The 13,347-nt window shown below is 39.2% G+C and overlaps 1 protein-coding gene and 1 long non-coding RNA gene across 4 annotated transcripts in view; one reads left to right on the top strand and one right to left on the bottom strand.

The window, feature by feature from the left end:
* The window catches only part of SLAMF1 (signaling lymphocytic activation molecule family member 1), a 40,374-nt gene extending 35,509 nt beyond the window's left edge, over positions 1–4,865 (bottom strand). For all 3 annotated transcript variants that reach the window (XR_014267689.1, XM_082475705.1, XM_082475706.1), the window contains exon 1: positions 787–4,865. Coding sequence is in view for 2 of the 3 variants with exons in the window: in XM_082475705.1 (XP_082331831.1) it covers positions 787–979 (193 nt within the window). In the remaining variant the exon portion in view is untranslated. The remainder of the gene's footprint in view (positions 1–786) is intronic.
* LOC309639868 overlaps positions 1–13,347 on the top strand; it is a 423,467-nt gene that overhangs the window by 192,996 nt on the left and 217,124 nt on the right. The window lies entirely within an intron of this gene.

The raw sequence follows: 13,347 nt of genomic DNA, 5'->3' as shown, positions 1-13,347 counted from the left end.
TCATAGCTCAGCTATTACTAAACAGAGAATACCAGCAAACCAGAAAGACAGGAGCAGAGCCCAGCTCCAAACACTTTGTCTTGTGTCCGGCCCTACACTGGAGCTGCCCTGACCCTGAGCATTTCCAATTTGCATTTCTCACTTACTGTAACCAGCCCTGGGCTCCAAAAATCCTGGCCTCTCCCCCTCTTGCTGCCTTGGAGCCTTCTCTTCCAGGAAAGTAGCCACCAGTATGACCACACTGTGGCCACTATCCGTTCTCAGCCAGTGCCTGGGGTTTTCACTTCTACCCTCTCTTCCCACTACAACCCTTTCATGTAGGTGGACCATGCTTTTCATTTGTCTGCTTGTGTGTGCGATGATCCCCATCCAGGACAGGGTTATAGGAGTAATATTCTCCCAGAGCTCCATCCCTACAGCTCATTCCCTTAGCCTGGGTCTTTGCCAGAAGGATACTCATGCAAAACCAACCACTCAGCCAGGACTTTGACTGGAGCCTCTCACACAGAGAGGCTGGTCTAGAATGTGACCAGTGCCTTTGGCTTAGAGCTCCTGGTTTCCTTGGAAACTAGGACTGGTGGGGCTTAGCCTCAGAAGCCAGGAGCCCAGTAACTTACAATGTTCCTTCCTCTTTAAAAGAGGCAGGAAGAACTCAGAGTCAGTCTCTGAGGAAGAGGCAGCCGAAAAACAACCCGTCACCCCTGCATCTTCTCTCCATCCATGGGCTACAGCTGATTCCTGGCAGGTAATCATGAGACCCAAGCCCTCAGACAGATGAGCACTCACCTGTTCTGCAGCTCAGCTCAAAAACTAGGGAGAAAAACAGCAGGACGTTCAAGGAGAGGAGCCCCTTGGGATCCATCAGCCAGTGAGGAGAGGGAAGGGAGCCTGGTGAGGAGCCCGGCAGCTGCTCGCAGACGCCACGGCAGAGTGAGCTCTTTGTCAGGCAAGTGCTGCCTCTACTGTCTAGTTTATGCATCAGGAACCAGCAGGCTTCCTGTCTCACTGGGACTTTTTCTGCCTGTGCCTCGAGGATTGCTCATCTCCTTTCAGGCTTTAAGTCACTCTGCTGTTCCCAAGAAGTCAAAGTCAGGTGCTTAGACTGCAAGCGCCGAGAAGGGAGCTGTGTAGTCACCTCGGTCAAACCCCAGCCTTGGGCAGAAATGTGCTCCCCCCTCCCTTTCTTAGCTGTCTTCCGGAAAGGGATGTCAAGACTCTCTGGGCGGTTCTGCCTGGTAACTCTTATTATATAAAGAAAGAGATGTAGTCATGTCAGGCCACCCCAAATTTGGATGTGTTAGTTCAAAGTTGAACTTGGATGACTGACCTTTAATGAGCTGATGGACCTTTTACTTCTGATTTGTTTCATAATTTCAGAGAACACCTCTCCATGCAGTCAGGTCCTGGTGCCAAAGTCACAGAGAGATGGGGGTGGGCAAAGGTGGGTCAGCTGGCAGAAACCCAATTTCCCTGCTGGGTGCACTGTGGTAGAATTTAGTGAGCCCTGCGCTGTGTTTGGAGGGGCCACCTTATTTTAGAATTTGTAACCAATTTTTTGTTGAGGAGAAGGGACTAGAGTTGACAGAAGAAAGATCTTGTGCTTTTCCATAAGTTAAGCTATAAATATGAAACATGGGAAAGATGCTATTATTGGCTCACAAGGAAACTGAAAGGCCATTTTAACAGGTCAAAGGCACTTTCCAATGGGCCTCCCTAAGAGGACAAGGGTAATAAGAACTGCTGACATATGTGAACGTGCTCTTTATTCTCATCACCCCCCCACACACAAACACCTGACACCCAACTATCCTCCCCACAACACTACCCAGTGGTGTGCTGGGGCCAGCACATACCAACTCATGAGAGCCAATTGTTACATTTTCAGAAATCTTGTGAGCTGGTTATTGATAAACATTACATTATTAAAAATTGAATTATATAAACTTACAATTAAATAAATTATATCAAAAACTAAGGGAATAAAAACTCATTACTTCTTAATTATTTTACATTTTACTATTCTCTATGCTCTTGAGAACATTTACATCTATTGTATCTCTGTTGTGGAGATAAAATATCAGATCACTGTGAAATACATAAAAAATTGAGGAAATATTTTCTAGTACTTAAAAACTATCATCTTATTCAGCATAAAGTCAGTAGTGTCGCTGAAGAGCAAGTGAGGTCACAATATATGTCTTCAAAATGTCTCCACATTTATTTAACTTAAAAAAATGAACTGCAAGCAAGAATTGAGAGTGGAGTAAAATATTTAAAGTGTTGAGGAAAAAACCACCAACCTATAATTTTCTGTACCCTGTTGAAATTACCCTTCAAAAGTGAAGGAGACATAAGGACTTTTTCAGACAAACAAAAATGGAGGGAATTTGTTGCCAGTAGTTCTGACTTGTAAGAAATGTTAAAAGAAGTTCTTTATAGAGAAGGAAAATAATAAAGGCCAGAAACTCGGATATACTGACATCAAAGCAAGGAAAGTTATCAGGATAAAGAAGGATGTTACATAATGACAAAGGGGTCAATTCCCCAAGAAGACATAACAACCCTTAACATGGATGTGCCTAACAACAGAGCTTCAAACATGTGCGGCAAAACTGTTTGAACTACAAGGAGAAGGAAATAAATCCTCTGTCATAATTGGAGACTTCAACATCCCTCTATCAGAAACAGACGAATCCAACAGGCAGAAAATCAGTAAGGACATCATTGAACTCAATTCCACCACCAATCAACTGTATAAACGTACATCTATAGACTACTTCATCCAACGACAGCAGAACACACATTCTTCTCAAGCTCACATGGAACATTCACCAACATAGACCACCTTTTGGGCCATAAAACACACCTTAACAAATTTAAAAGAATACAAGTCATACAATGTCTGCTCTTAGACCACAATGGAATAAAACTGGAAATCAACAGAAAAAATGGAAAACTTCAATATATGTGGAGATTAGACAACACACTTCTAAATAAGATAGGTTAAAGAAGAAATCTCAAGAGAAATTTTTGAATATTTTTAACAAAATGAAAATGAAAACACTACTAATCAAAATGTGTGGGATATAGCAATAGTAGTGCTTAGAAAGACATTTATAGCATTGAATGCATGTATTAGAAAAGAATAAAGGACTAAAATCAGTAATTGAAGCTTCCACTTCATCAAACTAGAAAAAGAAGAGCATATTATATCCAGAGTTAGCAGAAGAAAAGAAATAATAAAATTAGAACAGTAAGAAATGAAGTTGAAAACAGGAAATCAATAGAGAAAATCAATGAAACCAAAATGTGGTTCTCTGAAAAGGTCAGCAAAATCGATAAACCTGTAGCCAGGCTAAATAAGGAAAAAAAGAGGATGCAAATTACTAATATTAGAAATGAAACAGGGAACATCACTACCAACCTCATAAACATTAAAAGGATAATAAAGAAATGCTATGAACATCTCTATGCCCACAAATTTGAAAATCTAAATGAAATGGACTAACTCCTTGAAAGACACAACCTGCCAAAACTCACACAGGATGAAATAGACAATCTGAATAGGCCTACATCTATTAAATAAATTGAATCAATAATTAATTACCTTCCAAAGCAGAAAGCATCAGTTCCAGATGGGCTTACTGGTGAATTCTACCAAACATTTAATGGAAGAAGTCATACCAGTTCTCTAGAATCTCTTTCAGAAGATAGAAGTAAAGGGAATTCTTCTGAACTCATTACTTTCCATATTCTAACTCACTCTAATAACAAAACCAGACAAAGACTATACAAGGAAAGAAACCCCACGGACGAATAACTCTCATGTGCATAGGCAGAAAAATCCTCAACAAAATATTAGCAACTCCAATCCAACAATGTACAAAAAGAATTATATACTGCAACAAAGTGGGATTTATCCCAGGTATGCAAGACTGGTTTAACATTTGAAAAACAATTAATCCATCATACCAACAGGCTAAAGAAGAAGAATCACATGATCACATTAATAGACACAGAAAAATAATTTGACAAAACTGAACAGTTTTTTCTTCCCTCTGCACAAATCTTTTATTTTTTTTTAACATCTTTATTGGAGTATAATTGCTTTACATTCTTGTGTTAGTTTCTGCGGTATAACAAAGTGAATCAACTATATGAATACATATATCCCCATATCCTCTCCATCTTCCGTCTCCCTCCCACTCTCCCTATCCCACCTCTCTAGGTGGACACAAAGCACGGAGCTGATCTCCCTGTGCTATGCAGCTGCTTCCCACTAGCCATTTTATATTTGGTAGTGTATATATGTCTATTCCACTCTCTCACTTCATCCCAGCATACCCTTTCCCCACCCAGTGTCCTCAAGTCTGTTCTCTACGTTTGTGTCTTTATTCCTGTCCTGCCCCTAGGTTCCTCAGAACCATTTTTTTTAATTCCATATATATGTGTTAGCATACAGTATTTGCTTTTCTCTTTCTGACTTACTTCACCCTGTATGACAGTCTCTAGGTCCATCCACCTCACTACAAATAACTCAATTTCATTTCTTTCTATGGCTGAGTAATATTCCATTGTATATATGTGCCACATCTTCTTTATCCGTTCATCTGTCGATGGACACTTAGGTTGCTTCCATGTCCTGGCTGTTGTAAATAGTGCTGCAGTGAACATTGTGGTACATGACTCTTTTTGAATTATGGTTTTCTCAGGGTATATGCCCAGTAGTGGGATTGCTGGGTGGTATGGTAGTTCTATTTTTAGTTTTTTAAGGAACCTCCATACTGTTCTCCATAGTGGCTGTATCAATTTACATTCCCACCAACCGTGCAAGAGGGTTCCCTTTTCTCCACACCCTCTCCAGCATTTATTGTTTGTAATTTTTGATGATGGCCATTCTGACCGCTGTGAGGTGATACCTCATTGTAGATTTGATTTGCATTTCTCTAATGATTAGTGATGTTGAGCATCCTTTCATGTATTTGTTGGCAATCTGTATATCTTCTTTGGAGAAATGTCTATTTAAGTCTTCTGGCCATTTTTGGATTGTGTTGTTTGGTTTTTTTTGATATTGAGCTGCATGAGTTGCTTGTAAATTTTGGAGATTAATCCTTTGTCAGTTGCTTCATTTGCAAATATTTTCTCCCTTTCTGAGGGTTGTCTTTTCATCTTGTTTATGGTTTCCTTTGCAGTGCAAAAGCTTTTAAGTTTCATTAGGTCCCATTTGTCTATTTTTGTTTTTATTTCCATTTCTCTAGGAGGTGGGTCAAAAAGGATCTTGCTGTGATTTATGTCATGGAGTGTTCTGCCTATGTTTTCCCCTAAGAGTTTGATAGTGTCTGGCCTTACATTTAGGTATTTAATCCATTTTGAGTTTATTTTTGTGTATGGTGTTAAAAAGTGTTCTAATTTCATTATTTTACATGTAGCTGTCCAGTTTTCCCAGCATCACTTATTGAAGAGCCTGTCTTTGCTCCATTCTATATTCTTGCCTCCTTTATCAAAGATAAGGTGACCATATGTGTGTGGATTTGTCTCTGGGCTTTCTATCCTGTTCCATTGATCTATATTTCTGTTTTTGTGCCAGTACCACACTGTCTTGATTACTGTAGCTTTGTAGTATCGTCTGAATCAGGGAGCCTGATTCTAGCTCCATTTCTCTTTTCTCAAGATTGCTTTGGCTATTTGGGGTGTTTTGTGTTGCCATATAAATTGTGAAATTTTTTGTTCTAGGTCTGTGAAAAATGCCATTGGTAGTTTGATAGGGATTGCATTGAATCTGTAGCTTGCTTTGGGTAGTAGAGTCATTTTCACAATGTTGATTCTTCCAATCCAAGAACATGGTATATCTCTCCATCTGTTTGTATCATCTTTAATTTCTTTCATCAGTGTCTCATAATTTTCTGCATACAGGTCTTTTGTCTCCTTAGGTAGGTTTATGCCTAGGTATTCTTTGCATTGCAATGGTAAATGGGAGTGTTTCCTTAATTTCTCTTTCGGATTTTTCATCATTAGTGTATAGGAATGCAAGAGATTTCTGGGCATTAATTTTGTATCCTGCTACTTTACCAAATTCATAGATTAGATCTAGTAGTTTTCTGGTAGCATCTTTACGATTCTCTATGTATAGTATCATGTCATCTGCAAACAGTGACAGCTTTACTTCTTCTTTTCTGATTTGGATTCCTTTTATTTCTTTTTCTTCTCTGATTGCTGTGGCTAAAACTTCCAAAACTATGTTGAATAATAGTGGTGAGAGTGGGCAACCTTGTCTTGTTCCTGATCTTAGTGGAAATGATTTCAGTTTTTCACCATTGAAAGTGATGTTGGCTGTGGGTTTGTCATATGTGGCCTTTATTATGTTGAGGTAAGTTCCCTCTATGCTTACTTTCTGGAGAGTTTTTATCATAAATGGGTGTTGAATTTTGTTGAAAGCTTTTTCTGCATCTATTGAGATTATCATATGGTATTTATCATTCAATTTTTTAATATGGTGTATCACATTGATTGATTTGCGTATCCTGAGGAATCCTTGCTTTGCTGGGATAAACCCCACTTGATCATGGTGTATGATCCTTTTAATGAGCTGTTGGATTCTGTTTGCTAGTATTTTGTTGAGGATTTTTTCATCTATGTGTGTCAGTGATATTGTAGTTTTCTTTCTTTGAGACATCTTTTTCTAGTTTTGGTACCAGGGTGATGATGGACTCGTAGGATGAGTTTGGGAGTGTTCCTCCCTCTGCTATATTTTGGAAGAGTTTGAGAAGATAGGTGTTACCTCTTCTCTAAATGTTTGATAGAATTCACCTGTGAAGCCATCTGGTCCTGGGCGTTTGTTTGTTAGAAGATTTTTAATCACAGTTTCAATTTCAGTAATTGTGATTGGTCTGTTTATATTTTCTATTTCTTCCTGGTTCAGTGTCTGAAGGTTGTGCTTTTCTAAGAATTTGTCCATTTCTACGAGGTTGTCCATATTATTGGCATATAGTTGCTTGTAGTAATCTCTCATGATCCTTTGTATTTCTACAGTGTCAGTTGTTACTTCTTTTTCATTTCTAATTCTGTTGATTTGAGTCTTCTCCCTTTTTTTCCTGATGAGTCTGGCTAATGGTTTATCAATATTGTTTATTTTTCAAAGAACCAGCTTTTAGTTTTATTGATCTTTGCTACTGTTTCCTTCATTTCTTTTCATTTATTTCTGATCTGATCTTTATGGGTTCTTTCCTTCTGCTAACTTTGGGTTTTGTTCATTCTTCTTTCTCTAGTTCCTTTAGGTATAAGGTTAGATAGTTTATTTGAGATTTTTCTTGTTTCTTGAGGTAGGCTTTTATAGCTATAAACTTCCCTCTTAGAACTGCTTTTGCTGCATCCCATAGGTTTTGGGCCATCGTGTTTTCATTGTCATTTTTTTCTAGTTGTTCTTTGATTTCCTCTTTTATTTCTTCAGTGATGTCTTGGTTATTTATTAGTTATTGTTTAGCCTCCATGTGTTTGTACTTTTTACAGTTTTCTTTTCCTGTAATTGATACCTAGTCTCATAGCATTGTGGTCAGAAAAGATACTTGACATACTTTCAATTTTCTTAAATTTACCAAGGCTTGATTTGTGACCCAAGATATGATCTATCCTGGAGAATGTTCCATGAGCACTTGAGAAGAAAGTGTATTCTGTTGTTTTTGGATGGCATGTCCTATAAATATCAATGAAGTCCATCTTGTTTAATGTATCATTTAAAGCTTGTGGTTCCTTATTTATTTTCATTTTGGTTGATCTGTCCATTGGTGAAAGTGGGATGTTAAAGTCCCCTACTATGATTGTGTTACTGTCAATTTCCCCTCTTATGGCTGTTAGCAGTTGCCTTATGTATTGAGGTGCCCCTATGTTGGGTGCATAAAAATTTACAATTGTTATATCTTCTTCTTGGATTGATCCCTTGATCATTATGTAGTCCTTCTTTGTCTGTTGTAATAGTCTTTATTTTAAAGTCTATTTTGTCTGATATGAGAATTGCTACTCCAGCTTTCTTTTCTTTTTTTTTTTTTTACTGATAGCAATGCAAACTTTAATTTTATGACTAAAATAGTATTTTTTAAATAATTTCTCTTACAACATGGTGAAGGACATGAAGCCAAGAATTGTAATGTATAGAACTATTTTTTTTTCACACACTGTATTTTATTTTTACAAGAGATGAATAGACTGACACCAAGCATTGTACATGGATGACCACAACAAAAGCAACAATGATTGCAATTACCAAACCTGAAACACACTCATACTATGTCATAATATTGACATTCAGTCCAGTAATCCTCCACTGTAACAGCTCCTTTACTTTGCAGTGAAAATTGATTTGTATATTCTTTGCCTCTGAGTCCTTGTAGGATTTTTTTTTTTTAATTCAGACAGAAAGTCACAAAAATTATACTCATCCTCATCAGTTCACTCAGTCCCATGTAATTAAATTTTTTTTTCATCTTGATCTTTTGTTAGCACTTTTATGAATTCATCAGTTTTCCATTAGAGTTCTGAAAATGCTTATTCATTCAGTTCAGCAGTACAGTCAGTTACCAGAAACCTGTACTTGTCAGAGTCTTTTCCATGAATTTCTTGAAGATGAAACCCTTTTATAGGAACATATTTGCAAAAGCATCAGAGTACACCCAGAACTGTCTGTAAATGACAAAAGACTTAAAAGTGACCACAGTTAAAGATTTGATGAAAGTTCATAATAATGCAGTTGACCAGAAAATTAGTTATTTCTGAGATATACATTTTAAAGTAATAACTAGGATTATTACTTATAACATTATACCAGAACATATAAGATTTTTAGAAATTTCATGTAATGTCTGAAACATTTATATTAACATATTTCCATACATATTTCCATACAAATACAAATACAAGATTTTTAGAAATTTCATGTAATGTCTGAAACATTTATATTAACATATTTCCATACAAATAACCCAATGAAAGTTTAGTATTAGTTGTTTTGTTTGTTTGTTTTTTTATACTGCAGGTTCTTATTAGGCATCAATTTTATACACATCAGTGTATACATGTCAATCCCAATCGCCCAATTCAGCACACCACCATCCCCACCCCACCGCAGCTTTCCCCCCTTGGTGTCCATATGTCCATTCTCTACATCTGTGTCTCAACTTCTGCCCTGCAAACTGGCTCATCTGTACCATTTTTCTAGGTTCCACATACGTGCATTAATATACGATATTTGTTTTTCTCTTTCTGACTTACTTCACTCTGTATGACAGCCTCTAGATCCATCCCCGTCTCAACAAATGACTCAATTTCGTTCCCTTTTATGGCTGAGTAATATTCCATTGTATATATGTACCACAACTTCTTTATCCATTCGTCTGTTGATGGGCATTTAGGTTGCTTCCATGACCTGGCTATTGTAAATAGTGCTGCAATGAACATTCGGGTGCATGTGTCTTTTTGAATTACGGTTTTCTCTGGGTATATGCCCAGTAGTGGGATTGCTGGGTCATATGGTAATTCTATTTTTAGTTTTTTAAGGAACCTCCATATTGTTCTCCATAGTGGCTGTATCAACTTACATTCCCACCAACAGTGCAAGAGGGTTCCCTTTTTTCCACACCCTCTCCAACTCCAGCTTTCTTTTGATTTCCATTTGCATGGAATATCTTTTTCCATCCCCTCACTTTCAGTCTGTATGTGTCCCTAGGTCTGAAGTGGGTCTCTTGTAGACAGCATATATATGGGTCTTCTTTTTGTACCATTCAGCCATTCTATGTCTTTTGGTTGGAGCATTTAACTCATTTACATTTAAGGTAATTATTGATATGTATGTTCCTATTATCAGTTCCTTGTTTTGGGTTTGTTATTGTAGATCTTTTCCTTCTCTTGTGTTTCCTGCCTAGAGAAGTTCCTTTAGCATTTGTTGTAAAGCTGGTTTGGTGGTGCTGAATTCTCTTAGCTTTTGCTTCTCTGTAAAGATTTTAATATATCTGTCAAATCTGAGTGAGATCCTTGCTGGGTAGAGTAATCTTGGTTGTAGGTTTTTCCCTTTCATCAGTTTAAATATGTCCTGCCAGTCCCTTCTGGCTTGCAGAGTTTCTGCTGAAAGATCAGCTGTTAACCTTATGGAGATTCCCTTGTATGTTATTTGTTGCTTTTCCCTTGTTGCTTTTAATATTTTTTCTTTGTATTTAATTTTTGATAGTTTGATTAATATGTGTCTTGGCATGTTTCTCCTTGGATTTATCCTGTATGGGACTCTCTGTGCTTCCTGAACTTGATTGACTATTTCCTTTCCCATAATTGGGAAGTTTTCAACTATAATCTCTTCAATTATTTTCTCAATCCCTTTCTTTTTCTCTTCTTCTTCTGGGACCCCTATAATTCGTATGTTGGTGCATTTAATGTTGTCCCAGAAGTCTCTGAGACTGTTCTCAATTCTTTTCATTCTTTTTTCTGCTCTGTGGTAGTTATTTCCACTGTTTTATCTTCCAGGTCACTTCTCCATTCTTCTGCCTCAGTTTTTCTGTTATTTATTCCTTCTAGAGAATTTTTAATTCCATTTACTGTGTTGTTCATTATTGTTTGTTTGCTCTTTAGTTCTTCCAGGCCCTTGTTAAATGTTTCTTGTATTTTCTCCATTTTATTTCCAAGATTTTGGATCATCTTTACTATCATTACTCTGAATTCTTTTTCAGGTAGACTTCCTACTTCCTCTTCATTTGTTTGGTCTGGTGGGTTTTTACTTTGCTCCTTCACCTGTTGTGTTTTTCTGTGTCTTCTCATTTTGCTTAACTTACTGTGTTTGGGGTCTCCTTTTCACAGGCTGCAGGTTCATAGTTCCTGTTGTTTTTTGTGTCTGCCCCCAGTGGCTAAGGTTGGTTCAGTGGATTGTATATGCTTCCTGGTGGAGGAGACTGGTGCTTGTGTTCTGGTGGATGAGGCTGGATCTTGTCTTTCTGGTGGGCTAAACTGCATCCGGTGGTGTGTTTTGGGGTGCCTGTGACCTTGTTATGATTTTAGGCAGCCTCTGTGCTAATGTGTGGGGTGGTGTTCCTGTCTTGCTAGTTGTTTGGCATGGGGTGTCCAGCACTGTAGCTTGCTGGTCATTGAGTGGAGTTGGGTCTTAGGAGATCTCTGGGAGACCTCTCACTGACTGATATTACATAGGTCCGGGAAGTCTCTGGTGAACAAATGTCTTTAACTCGGCTCTCCCACCTCTGAGGCTCAGACCTCACACCCGGCTGGTGCACCAAGACCCTGTCAGCCACATGGCCAGGTACATGGGCCGTTTCTTGCCTTTTGGGAAATCTGAGGTCTTCTGCCAGCATTCAGTAGGTGTTCTGTAGGAGTTGTTCCACATGTAGATGTATTTTTGATGTATTTGTGGGGAGGAAGGTGATCTCCTCGTCTTACTCCTCTGCCTTCTTGAAGGTCCTCCTGCACAAATCTAAAAGCTCTTTCTTCTCCTTTACTCTTAGAGATCACAGAAGATTAAAGTTCCAGAGAACCCAGGTAGATCATTTACCAACTGAACAGTTTTTCATGATAAAAACTCTTGACCAGCTAGAAATAGTGGGGAACTTCTCAATTTGATAAAGAATATCCACAAAATCCTACAGTTAGGCCATCAAATTTGTGGTAATTTGTTATAGCAGCCGCAGGGAACAGTTACAGGACCTGAGAGGCAAGGTGACTAACCTGAGGTTTGCAGTTATTATGCTTGGTACACCAAGCTGCTTCATCAGCTATAAAGAACAGACTTTGGCAGACCAAGAACAAAAGATACACAGGTGACAATGCCTTGTATTTACAAAGCCGTTTTCAAAGGCCTTCACATTCACTGCCTTATTTGATCTTTACAACAGCCCTATGAAGGAGGCAGTGCTGGTGGTGGTGTAAGGCAGGGTCTGAACCAAACTTGGGAATCCTGACCCTGGGTCAAGACCTCTTTCTCTTCCCCTGGAGTGTACTCATTTTCCCCATGAATATTCAAGAGGGTAGGAAGAGGAAAATTCTGCTAACTCAACTCCCTAAATGTCCAGGGCCTCCACATACATTATTCCATTAATCTTTATGATAGTAAAAAGCAGGCATATTTATCACTATTTTACAGATTGAGGAACAGAGCTTCTAAATAACTTGTCTAATGGCTCATAGCCAAAAAAATGGGAGGATTGGATTCAATCCTAATTTGACTCCAGAGTTTGTGCTCTATCCACGCACCATACCACTTATTACACTGGCAAGAACCTTAACCAATCTTCAAGCTTGTGTTGGTCAATAGCCCATTATCCGTGGAACATTCCATCTGGCACAGAGAAACGTATAGGCAACAAGAGCATCCCGGGTGAGCACCATTTCCTGCCCCACACCTTCATCACTTGTGACAAAGCACCACTTCCTTCCCTTTGGCTATGTAGAGTCCCTCCCTGAAAGCAAAGAGGATCATGTGTCTGTGGGAAAAACCCCTCCCTAAACAATCTCAGGTGGGCTGCACAATGAGGTCATCTCCTGTTCTTAAACAAGAGAGTCTAAATATCCCCCTGAGACTTGCTGCTCTCCCTTCTGACACTTTAAGGCCTAGGATGGCAAAGTGACCTGCCTGAAGGTGCCTGGGTCTGGGCTGCCCCTGAGCATCCCATCTTCCCAGCCAGTGATGGTTCTCATCACGGTCTCTGACCAGAGGTCTCTATAATATAAGCCAGTCCCACAGTGAAGGGTCACTGAGAAGCAGTCCAGACCACCTGGCCACTTGGAGTCCATGATGAGTCCATTTATCTGGATAAGTAAAAGAAAATCAAAAAACAAAACCCCCACAAAAACAAAATGAAAGTATAAAATTCCCCCAAACTCTGAAACATCTCCTAGGAGATCTGATTGCAGAGTCTAAAACTGGCCTGGGGAAAGCACTGGGAAAAATACCCTGGGGTCAGCCCTGCTGGGTGAGATGAGGAAGCCCATGGGGACAGGTGTCTGATATGGAGGCTGAGCAGACCAGTGTACCAAACAGCCCTGCCGTGGGCTGGGGTTGTAAGGTTGAGCAGAGATGGGGGTGAAAATGAGACTATGAGGTGGCTCTCTCTCAGATCTAGGCCCAGGTTTTATCCAGCATCTTTCCCCTGAGAATTCAGGGAGTCACCTTCCTGAGAAGATAGATGTGCCCAGGCATAAGGAAGGGAGCTGGGGACATAGCCCAGTATGGTCTGTGATGACGCCCACTGGCAGTGCCTTCTGGACCTTACCCAATCTGTGCTACTCAGAAAGCCCACTCCAAGGCTTTTACCAGGTTTTCCACATCAGTGCCTCCTCCAGGGTTCAGACCTGGTTCAGAGCACT

Source organism: Balaenoptera physalus, assembly GCF_965194825.1.
Source record: "Balaenoptera physalus genome assembly, chromosome: 1".
In the NCBI taxonomy this organism is placed as follows: Eukaryota; Metazoa; Chordata; class Mammalia; order Artiodactyla; family Balaenopteridae; genus Balaenoptera; species Balaenoptera physalus.
The sequence above is the reverse complement of the archived record's forward strand: the minus strand, read 5'-3'. Positions and strand labels throughout refer to the sequence as shown.